General features: G+C 42.3%; 1 protein-coding gene across 4 annotated transcripts; it reads right to left on the bottom strand.

The window, feature by feature from the left end:
* Positions 1–608: 608 nt before the first annotated feature.
* Positions 609–10,834, bottom strand: HIKESHI (heat shock protein nuclear import factor hikeshi). 4 transcript variants are annotated; one of them, XM_062487486.1, is made up of 5 exons: positions 10,699–10,781; positions 9,747–9,984; positions 5,938–6,089; positions 3,290–3,348; positions 609–1,509 (listed from the first exon to the last, which is right to left on the bottom strand). In XM_062487486.1, the coding sequence occupies exons 1-5, from the start codon at positions 10,726–10,728 to the stop codon at positions 1,455–1,457; spliced, it is 534 nt and encodes a 177-aa protein (XP_062343470.1). In that variant the 5' UTR covers positions 10,729–10,781; the 3' UTR covers positions 609–1,454. The 4 variants fall into 4 exon arrangements, with proteins under 4 accessions (XP_062343470.1, XP_062343469.1, XP_062343471.1 ...); XM_062487485.1 differs by having other exon boundaries at positions 634–1,509; positions 3,290–3,408; XM_062487487.1 differs by lacking the exon at positions 10,699–10,781 and adding an exon at positions 10,818–10,834 and having other exon boundaries at positions 636–1,509; positions 3,290–3,408.
* Positions 10,835–11,097: the final 263 nt, after the last annotated feature.

Genomic DNA, 11,097 nt, shown 5'->3' with positions numbered 1-11,097 from the left:
TCTGATGAGGGAGTTCAGCCTGGGCCTCTGCTAACTTCTCTCATTGCTGCTTCTCCACAAACATTTGGCCTACAAATGTCTTTAAGAAAATCAAGCATTTAGTCAAGGAGGAAACCCAAAATTTTCAGGGCTTGGGTCTGTGCCATGTCTTCCAGGAAATAACCCTGAGCTTTGTTCCATAAAGTATCTGGGGGAGAATTAGTTTCTCTTTTCAAAACCTGTTTTTACACAGCTTTCCTGGGTTTTATCAGTTTGTTTTCCTCCTCTTCTGGGCCCCAAGTTGAGCTCCTTGTTATTCCTTGAGTCCCTCTGCTTTTACGCAAGGGAAGAGTCCATTTTTAAGCTGAGGCAAAAATGACATAGGATGTCATCGAGCAGGTTCAAAGGACTGAGTTTCCATTCTCAGAGCAAGTATACCTAAGGCTGACTTGATTTGATAAAGGACTCCTTAAAGACTTCATTCCCCAGTCAATGAAATCAGTAAAAACCTTTATTTTCATGCCAGTGGTTTGGGAACAAGTCTTAGTCCTTGGTTACAGAAAATAACTTAAAGAAGCAAGATCTGTTGTTCAAAATAGTATTTCTGATCAAGCTAATCTTAGTGAACAGAAGGGCCAGCTGGAGCTCACCTATGAGATCACCTGGGTACATGTGGCTGAAGCTACTGCACTAGCAGAAACTGCACTGTCATGAGAACAACCCAGACCACCCCAAAATCCTATGAATTTATGAGCAAATGTGAAAGCCTTTGGTGCCAGTAACTAAGACAGCATTATCAGATACCCCACATCTGTTTCTAAGAGAAACAAGATTTTATTCTTATTACTGGGAATAATTCTAGCACATCTGAAGTTCCCAAAGATTCCTTCTTCATTACACTTTCATGCAGGAAAAGATAAAGACAGGTACTCCAAGATTAAGCTCAACAGTGTCTTACTGCCAAAGAGGAAAATACTGCTGTACCATTTATATGAGCTGGGGACAGGAATATTAGTTTGTCCACAAAATGGAAGAACTTACACTGCAAGTACCAGCAGGAAAACCATCAGCATATCCACAGTTGCCTGATCACCCTTTAAATGAGGTAAAGAAGGAAAATCTGCATTTGGTTTGTGCAACACCCCAAAGCACCACACAAGTATGACACAGTGCTGCCATTTTTCATCTTGTAATTTTTTCTACTTTAAATGCAGTTTCAAAGAAGTATTTCTACATGGAACACTAATTTCTTGTTGCAGCCAAGCACTTCAATTAAATAAACCAACATGCAGACTAGTAATTTTCATTGATTTTAATTTTAAATACTGTTCAAGAGTAATATAAAAGTTACTAGTTTGTCTATTTAGACTAATTGTTGTTTGGATTTTTCCCCTCCTCCCCTCCAAAAATGTTCAGTGGTGTTATTTGATATATCTTTCAGGTAACACTTCAGAAAGAACTCCAAATGACAGAATTTATGTTTTCCAAAAGAGAGGGTTCTGTGTCAGACGTCTCTGGAAGTTTTCATACCTAGAAAAATAAAAAGACAACCAAAAAAATAACAGTTGCTGCATATAAAATTGTATTTTTAAAAAAGGGTACAAGCAATTTAGTCTGTGCAGGGAACATGATAAATTACACCTACTTCACACCAGGAAATTAATAAATCCCAATTCATTTGCATATCTAGAATATTCACAGTTAGACTTGTGTATTTCACCAGGACGAATTTTGTTAAAGCAGTATCCCAGAGGAGACTCATTCAAGCTCAGTAAAATTGTAAGTTAATTTAGATTGGCTATGAGGAAACTTTTCTTCATGGAAGGGGTTGTCAAGCACCAGAAGTGGTGGAGTCACCATCCTTGGTGGTGTTTAAGAGATGTGTGGACATGTTTTATTGGCCCCGGGTTTGCGGTGCACTTGGCAGCAGCAGGGGAATGGTTGGACTACATCTTATAGATCTGTTCCAACCTAAACAAGTCCATGAATTATAAGTGGTTTTTTTACGCATAACATTTTTTGGGCTAGGAAATCAAAGTCTGGGCAGGTAGGAGTATGAATCTGAGGCTGGATGGTAACATTTTAGTAAAATCAAATGAGGAACTGTAATTCTCTTAACACGTAATGCAAACTTGGTGCACACATACTGTCCTAATTTCACTTCCCATACTCACAAAACCAAGCAAACCACTAACAAACTGAGCATGAGAATTCACCTGTTGACACACATTGCAGTAACAGACAAAATATACAATTTCTGAGCCTTCCTAAAAGAAAAAGAAAAAATAGAGGAGCCCATAGGCTTTGAGCCACAGAAGTTAAAACCCCCCTTTTAATCCCCACAAACCCAAAATGTAAGGGGTCGAAAGGTACTGCCAATAAAACAAAGGAAACCACAAAATGTTCTCCTATACCTCATAGTTCACATTCCAGCTCAAGCGAGAAAAGACTGAAGGGTTTTAAACCAATTCAGCCTCACCCAGGCACTGAGCAGTCACATCAGAGACCCTAGCCACATAGTTTGTGGAGTTTGCAGTTACCTTCTAAACACAAGGCATCTGCATCAAATTACACTCCCAGACAAAACATATGGCTCTCATCAACTGCTTGCATATTCATGAGATCTTAGTAATGATAAAACTGTATTCACGTAGTCTCAAATACTGATTTAAAAAGGGCTTATGTTAATACTGCAAAGACTAAATAAATAAGGCCAAACTGATTGGAAAGACATTTTCAGATAACCTAAAGGACTGCTTGCAGTTCACAATTTATCTGCAGATTACACAGGCTATCCCCAGACAGTTATTAAACCAGTCCCTGGAAAACAGCTACCAGAGGAGTTGGATTTACTCTCAAGGATCCTGGTGACAGAACCAGGGCAACTAGTAACATGACTTTGTCACCTGTCACGTATTCTTATGTAAGGCAACTATGCTGGAACTATGTCTAGGAAGAGACCAAATAAAACAAATAAGCACAAATTGACAAGTATCAGTGTGCTCCATGTTCTCACAACTCCAGAGCATTTGCATTATCAGCAACACAGTGCAAATGCATATATGTCAAAGGCAAATTTTTTAGAAACAAAAAAGCTTCACTGGTTGCATAGCACTTTTCTAATAACAAAAAAAAAGCTGACAAATAAATATGAAAACAGTGGGCAGGACCTCTCTATACTAGAAATAAAAATTTTAAACACTTCTACATCATCTCACTGAATAGCATGACAATAGTTCAGTGCGTAGAAATTATGGTCTGACACCTAGAAAAAAAAAGAATATTTGTTACTAGAGATCACTGCCATTACCATTTCAGAACTACATTTGCAGGAATGAAAGCTTCAGAAGGATTTGGGGTCATCTGTGCCTGAGTAACAGCAAACGAGGAAGCAAAGTTATAGAAGTTATCCAACATCTTCTGAGTGAACTGAAAAAAAAGAGAGATATTTTAAGGAAGTTCTTTCTTCAATTTGAATTTTTGTACAAAAGCTTAACAGATACACAGCTCCTACATGAAGTAATTTTAGCACTGTCATCTAAAATACAGTGGGAAAGTAGATGTAGTGGGTCCAGAGACAATGATCAAAACATCCTAAACTTGTCTTGCCCTCAGATCCATCCAGCATCCAGAAATCATTTTAAGAATCTTCACGTGCCCACTCCCTGCTCAATTTCATCCAACTGGACTAACAGCTTTGGGAAGAACAATTTCTGTTTGTGACAAAAAGTCATGCAGTTACAAGAGCTGTCCCTCCCCTCCAAACTGAATACTCAGAAGAACTCCAGACTGGGCCAAAGCTGACATTCCAGCTCCCAGAAAAAAACACTTGTTAAATGACTGGAAAAGTCTGCAAACTGTCAAGTTACAACTCATCAGACTCCAGTGACAGGGCAATTTCCTTTAGCATTCCCCACAGAAGGGCTTCTGTTCTGGCATCCTTTTCTACAGGATCTTGTGGGGAAAACACCTATAGGATGCACAGGGCACTCCTCAACTGTAGGACTAGGAAAGAAAACAGTGAAAGAGAGGCCAAGAAATAGCAAGCCCTGTGGGCAGAGGATGAGGCTGTAGGACATTCCCAGCCAGTCCACAAACTTACAAGTCTACAGTGCCTCCTTATTTCCCCTATCCCTTTTTTTCTTTTTTTTAATTAGTTATGCCTTGTTTTGATAGGAGAATGAAGAATTTTCATACAGAAAATTTAACAGAAGATGCATGAAAGCAGAGCCTGAGTTACTAAGCACACAGTCCTGTGCTCCCCTCTGACAAAAGAAGCAGAAGAAATGATATTCCAGAACCCTACCCTCAGTCTCACCCTTCTCACATGCAGAGTTCTATGGTTTTGTCCTACTTCTTTTTTATACATAAGTTTACATACATATAAAAGACATATTCAATCATAAATCTTCATAAAACTTACTAAAAATGTAATAGGAGAGCAACTCCCTAACTTAGGGTAGCAATAGATGATTTTGCCATTAAAAGAATACTTTTCTTGTTATAATGTAGCAGTACCAAAGAGCTGATGTCAAATATTAAATGAAAGCCATTAGTTATTCACAAATATGCTCCCAGCTGTATATGCCCTTCCTCTGCAATCTACTCCCTCAAAGGTTTCCCTCCACTTTGACCTCACACATTTTCAATGTAGGAATAAACAGGACTTTACCCTGTGTCAACTGCATTCCTTGAAGGCAATTACAATTTCAGTTAAGATGCTCTCAGTTACAAGCTGCTCATTTTTAACAGAAAGATTTGCTTCATTTTAAACAAAATTTGTAAAAATGTTATGCAATCATGAGGTGTTTTTTTTTTCCTTTAAATACTACTGCCAGAAAAATCCATGAGCAACCTTGCAAATGGCCTGACGTGGCACGTTTTCCTCATAAATAACTACTGCTACAATAAAAATTGGTGGAGTCAGAAATATTATTTAGGTGTCCTTTGCCCCAAGCAGCTCCAGAAAAGCTCAGTTAACTGTGCTATACAAAAATAGCTGCTGGTCAACTCCTGTTCATGGTAAGTTTCTGCAAAAAAGCATTACCAATTTGGAGCTACCATGTTTATAAACTGTCAAAGAACATCAGCTACAGTATCAGGATTACAGTTACAGTACAATTACCAGTCTCCCTCAGCAAGCACCTGGAAGGAAAGGGAGAACATAAAAAGGCCTGAAGAAAAGCCTCACCAACTGCTGAGATGTTAAAAGAAAACGCCAGAGCCATCAGTGTTAGGGAAATCAAGCCCCACCATGCAAGTCTAGCTTGCCTTGGACTGCTGTTAGACTGCCAACTAACTGCCAGAGCTGGCTGAGGATTTCCAGAGGTTCAAACTAATGGACAGTCTGGCTTAAAAAATGGCACGTATTGTAGCCTAAGGCCTGATCCACAGAGAAGGCACTGGGGAAAAACAAATAAAAACCTTTCTGTGGGAAAGGGCGTAATTCTGTAGTTTTGCAGAGCTACATCAGAAGGATTTCTCTGGGGAAAGTGGTACACCTGAATATCTCTCTGCATCCATGTCCACATCTGTCTTAATTTGTGAGTAATTCCTGACCATCCCTGCAAGTCTACGTAGTGAAGTTTCAGCACCTACAGATCACCAAAGATCCACTCTCTCTTACATGTATTTAGTCATAGTTGCTCCTGTAAGAAGTACCATAAATTATACATAATTTTACGGTGAAGTGACACTGACACAAGTGAATCTTTTGGCTTCATGTCTCTGAGTGTGCAAATTCCAGTCTTTTACAGGAAACAATTTTTCAGTGTAAGAAAAAGCAACTTCATAGTCTCAAAGCATCCAACCAAATGATTTGACAATTATTAGGTTGTTTACATTCCTACTGCCACCCTCAGCAGCATCCCCTACCCACTCCCCAATTAGTGCTTCAGAGGCTCAATTCTTGAGACTTCCATAGAAAGAGAATTTCTGAAAATGGAATGTCCAGGCTACCTCTGTGAATGAATCTACTGATGACACAGCAGCACTTGCAACAGGAGTCTGCTGGGCCAGGTTCTCCAGCAGTTCCACTGAGATTCCAATCTGAGCCACTGTTGGCGTCTGTGGGAGGTTCATGGCACCAAAGGGATGTTGACTTCCCTTCCCTGAAAGCACCACGAACAGCACACGTTAGGTTTGGCACACACGTGAAGGCTGTGTAACTTAAACCACCATGTTTCTCCTGTGGAAGGTATTCCCCAGCTCTCACCAGAGGGATGTCCCTGTCTCAGGAAATACAGAAAAACCATAGTCCAAGCACAGGCACAAGTACACACAAGCACAACAGATGGAACACTGTGATTCGGTACATTTAAAAAACACAAGAGAAATTTCTAAAAAAACAGAAACACATGACTTTACAGCTCCCTATGAAGTAAATGGATTCAAGAGGGAATATGATCAATGAGTGAAAGACACAGTGAGAGAATGCAGAAACTTTCTCTACAGGAACCAAGCTTTTAATTCACATTTTGGCAATTGCAGATAAACAGGAAATATGCAGCACTGCTGCAGTTGTTTGATTCACTCATTAAAGCCAGTTTCTAGTGAACCTGCTCTGAAAATGTAGAGAGCACTAGTTTATGAACTCTTCGACTCAGGGAGGGCTGGGCAGCCCCAGATCTCATCTGATCTGTTAAAACCCACCAAGAGCAGCAAAGGTCAAAGAAATAGTCATGGAACAAAAGACCTCTGACTTTGCAAGTGCCACAAAGAAAACAAGGAACCATCCCCAAACTGCATGCCACAAACACAGGCATCATCCCAGCTCTCTGCCCTCAATTCTGACTTTTATCAACCCATACTTTCTGTCCCAGCTTCAGCCAAAGTCTCTATAAACAAGGACAGATACTCAGAGCCACTTAATTCGTGTACTCTTCTCTCAGCATCTCTAAAGGCAAATGTAGCAAAAGGTCTGTGGGACCACAATGCTATCAGTAAACACACACTAATACTGCACCTGTGCTTGTGGGAACACAACAGTCAAAGTACCCTCAACACAGAGGCAATGTTTCAGCAGCACTCTCTGGCCTCTTACTAGCAAGAGAAATCAAAGCTAATCAAGAGCTGTCCTGCAGACCAGCCAGCACTACCTTGAGTTGCAAGGAAGGCTAATGGAGATCAAAAGCATCATCTGACTTAGTCAAAAACTCAGCCAGCCCCAAAACAGTCTGGCAAGTTGAACTGAGATCAAGACCTCAGACCTCAGAAACTCAACCATTCCTCTGCAGAGACACAAGGCACATAGAAGCAAACAGCTAACCCATACAGAAAGTACACTCACAAACTCAGCACCCTTTTCAACTGAAGCAAAGTACTACTCCTCACTCCAGTCCTACAGCCGCAATTCAGTGCTACCTTATGAGTAAAGCACTCCTATTAAAATGTTACTTTACCACAAGGTAAGTAAGAAGAGAGTTCATCTCCTGAACCGATATTTACAACCTCTTCTGAGAAACCTCATTGCTGTAGGATCTCAGCATTTGCTGTTGATAAATGCTTCCTTGATACAAGCTATCTGAAACCAAGTATCAAGTTCATTACTAAAGAATTCCAATAGCAACAGAGCTGGTGCAAGTTTTTCATCTTGTAACATCTTCACCAGAGAAGCTGACACTGCAATAAAAATGTAACATCCTCTAGCAACAGGCTCTGTTACAGTGTATGATTACTTTAGACTGTCAGGATCCAAACAATGAAACACATCCCTTCTGTCCACTTTGCATGAACTCCCACAGAACCGTGGCCTTGGAAAGATGTCTGCCTGAAAGTGTGACATAAAAGCATCCATTACCATCCTTACATCAGGAGAAGCACACTCCATGTTTTCCATGCTCGGCTCTTGCAATTTGCATTACAAACCTTACAAACGTAGAGAATGTTAATTGGTACTGAAATACAAGCTCAGGTTTTTGCATTCAGACCCTGCACTCTCCAACACATGACATCACCACAGAGCAACTGCTATCAGAAAAGTATTTTTCCATCTGTTTTTTTCCCTTCATTGAGCCCTTAATTCAATGATTGTGCTCTCATTATCTTTCAGCCCAATCACAACAAAACCCTTGTCCACGTGTAGGCTTTAAATGCAGACATCATATTAGAGCATAAACAGCATCACAGCAGAAAAGTCTGTCATGAAAAAAGGCTCTGCTGCAACTCTTAGCCCACTTGCAAACATACGTCCAGTGAGGTGCAAAATACAAGTCCAGAGTTTGTTTTCTACTCCTACCACACCCTCAGGCACAACTGAAAACCAAAACACCTTACAATTCCAAGGCAGGGAGCATTTCTAAACCCCTTCTTTATGTGCAAACAAATGAAACTCTGCTACAACCGCTGCTTCCCAGGGAGCTGACAGGAACACACCTTTGGTCCTCTCAACCAGGTATTAAACCCAATATGCAGAGTACAAGTATCAGTATTCCAGCTCTCTGTTAAGTAGTCTTCTCCACCTCTAAATTGTTTATGGCCATGGAAACTTAGATTGTGTAGCTTAGACTGAGTCCACAGTCAGATCTAAGATGCAATGGGCAGAGCCCTCTGCTGCTGAAATGAAGTACAGCAGTGCCTCAAGGCACTGCAAATGTGTTCAACTATGTCACCGAGTTCTTCCTTGAGAGCAGCCCTTACTGGGAAATTATGGCTAATCATGCAAAAAGAATCTGAAAATGCATTTTCCTCCAAAGCTGTCAGAGTGCACACACCAGTGAGTCTTTTAAGCATGAGAAACATATGCCAAAAGTACTGGTGATACGCTTTACTGCTGCACTAACCACACAGCTTTGGGATACACAAAATCATGTCCCCCCAAACGTTTCCTGCAGCTGCTCCCTCTTCTGAAGAAAGCCCAAATTTTTGAGGAATGCGTATGATCAGAATTCATTTTGCTCTGCAGCTTGACAGCCCTTAATCATATTGTCACATCCAGAAATGACTCAAAAGAAAGCAAACCATGTTATGAAAGAATACATTTTAGCAGAGCAACCTCAACACTTAATTAAACCTAGATTCAAGTTAAAGATGTAGACTACATCCAAGCCTACAAAAGATGCGTACTACTTTATCACTGTAAAACTTTAAGCTGCTTGACTGATGTATCTGTCCCTTTCATAAGACAAAGGTGTGCCATTGGAATGTCTCACTGTGTTTATAACACACACAACAAACCTCTCACGTATTCAGGAAAACACACACACACACACAGACACTCCCCCTACTCAATGTACCCAAAGTACTAAAACATTTGGAAAGCTGTTTTCCATTGAGGACACCCTCTATTGGACAATTCTACAGAGCAAGTGCCCCTGGCTGGGTAGTGCCAGCTGTCACAAATCAGTGCCAGGCTCTACTCCCTGCTAAACCTGTCTGTGCTACAAAGAATACAACTGCTTAGCAGAGGAAGCTGAAACAAAATGCTGCTGGCATGTCTAGACAAACATCTAAAAACATGCTAGGGAAGTTACAGGATCATTTTTCCTCTATGCAGAAGAAAAAACCACGTCAAGTCTGCTTAGAATTTCCAGATCAACACCACACACAAGAGAAGACGAGACAGAAATTTCACATGGAACAGTAACACACAGACAGACTTCCATGAAGCTGACAGGCTGCTTCTAGTACATCTGCTCAAAACTACCTGAAAACACAGAGCATGTTGCCTTTTTAAGTATCTTTTTGTTCAAAGCAACCTTCACACGTTTATCTTCTATGCACTCAAGAACATATTTGATGCATCAATTGCTACGTTCTACCAGTCTTACCAGATTTCAGACCAGAAATTTTGAAGATGGCACTTGGCTTCTCATTAGTGACAAACCCCAGCAGCTGCCACACTGCCATCCCACTCTGGTCTGGGTAACAAAAATAGACAGATCCTCCCATTCCATCTGGAAATGGTATAGTTCCCAGCATGAAGACCACTACATGGTTGATGTTTTCATAGTCTGGTAAATCAAACACAAATTTGTCTTCAGCCACTTGTTGGGGTGCAGCTTGTACCTAAAGAGAACAAAACCTTTATTAGTCTTAACGTGTTTTTCATCTTCATCTGTCTGTGAATTTCCTTTTACAGAAATACACCTAAAGTGGTACATAACAAAAAGTGAGGAACGTACTAGCCTAAAGAGCAAATAGCCAGATAGAAGTCAAACACAGCAGAAGAACAACTGCAAAAAATATTACCAGAAAGACACAACAGTCTTGTTCTACCTGCACTGAGCACATATCCCACCCGGGACTACAGGATCAGAATACCTTCGCTCCCCATGTGCGTAGGAGGAAAATAGGGTGCAGAAGAGGTTGCCAAGTCACTAAGAAGTGGCTGTTGACCACCTGGCTGGCACAACCCCAGGATCATGGAAACCTGTTCACATAGGAAATACAATAGACCTTGAGAAAGGCAACAGAAGGATGGCTGAATGCCAGAGCAAAAGATACCCTCCTCTTTACCCGAGATGCCACATCCTTGCAGCCAAGGCACAATCTAGCCTTAAAACGCTTCTTTTAAGCTCCCAGCTTGTCTCTGAGGAGACAACATTGACAGGGGGATGGCAAGCGCCTCCCGGCAAGGACGCTCGACAAGGCAGCTGCCTGTGGGGACACGGGGCAGGAGCCAGCCGAGCGCCGGGGCCCGGAGGGGCCAAGGGCCCTGCGGCAGCTCCACCCCGCCCCCGAGCGGGTTGAGGGCCCCGCCCGGGCCCGGGCAGCGCTCACCAGCCTGCCCGCCACCAGGCAGCCGAACATGGCGGCGGCCGGCGAACCCCCTCAGACGCCGCGCTACTCCCGAGCCTCCATGAGCGCCGTCCCCGGAAAATCAACACGCCCCCGCTCACCCCGGCGCCGCTGAGTCACTTCCGCGGCGCCGCCGCGAAGGACTACAACTCCCACAGTACAACGCGCGGCCGGCAGAGATGGTGCGGGCGGGCCGGCGTGGAGCATGACGGGAGCTGTAGTTCTTTCGCGTCACCGCGCTGATGTGCGTATGAGGCCGCGCCGCCCGGCCCACCCCTGGGCAGCCCTGCCGCTGCCTCAGGGGCTGTGGGCAGGAGTGTCCTCAGCAAAGGCACCGTGCAGTCTTTTGCCCTTGTGCTTTAGCTAGGATGAGTTACAGTA

The sequence above is a fragment of the Cinclus cinclus genome, chromosome 2 (genome assembly GCF_963662255.1).
Source record: "Cinclus cinclus chromosome 2, bCinCin1.1, whole genome shotgun sequence".
Classification (NCBI taxonomy): domain Eukaryota; kingdom Metazoa; phylum Chordata; class Aves; order Passeriformes; family Cinclidae; genus Cinclus; species Cinclus cinclus.
This window is presented reverse-complemented; position numbering and strand designations above follow the sequence as displayed.

Bases quoted from the DNA above. Each gene is read 5' to 3' on its own strand.
- HIKESHI (XM_062487485.1), bottom strand. From the start codon at position 10,728: ATGTTCGGCTGCCTGGTGGCGGGCAGGCTG. The intron at 9,985-10,698 runs GTGAGCGCTGCC...TGTTCTCTTTAG, and splicing joins GCCTGGTGGCGGGCAGGCTG to GTACAAGCTGCACCCCAACA. The intron at 1,510-3,289 runs GTAATGGCAGTG...TTATTTTTCTAG, and splicing joins GCAAATGTAGTTCTGAAATG to GTATGAAAACTTCCAGAGAC.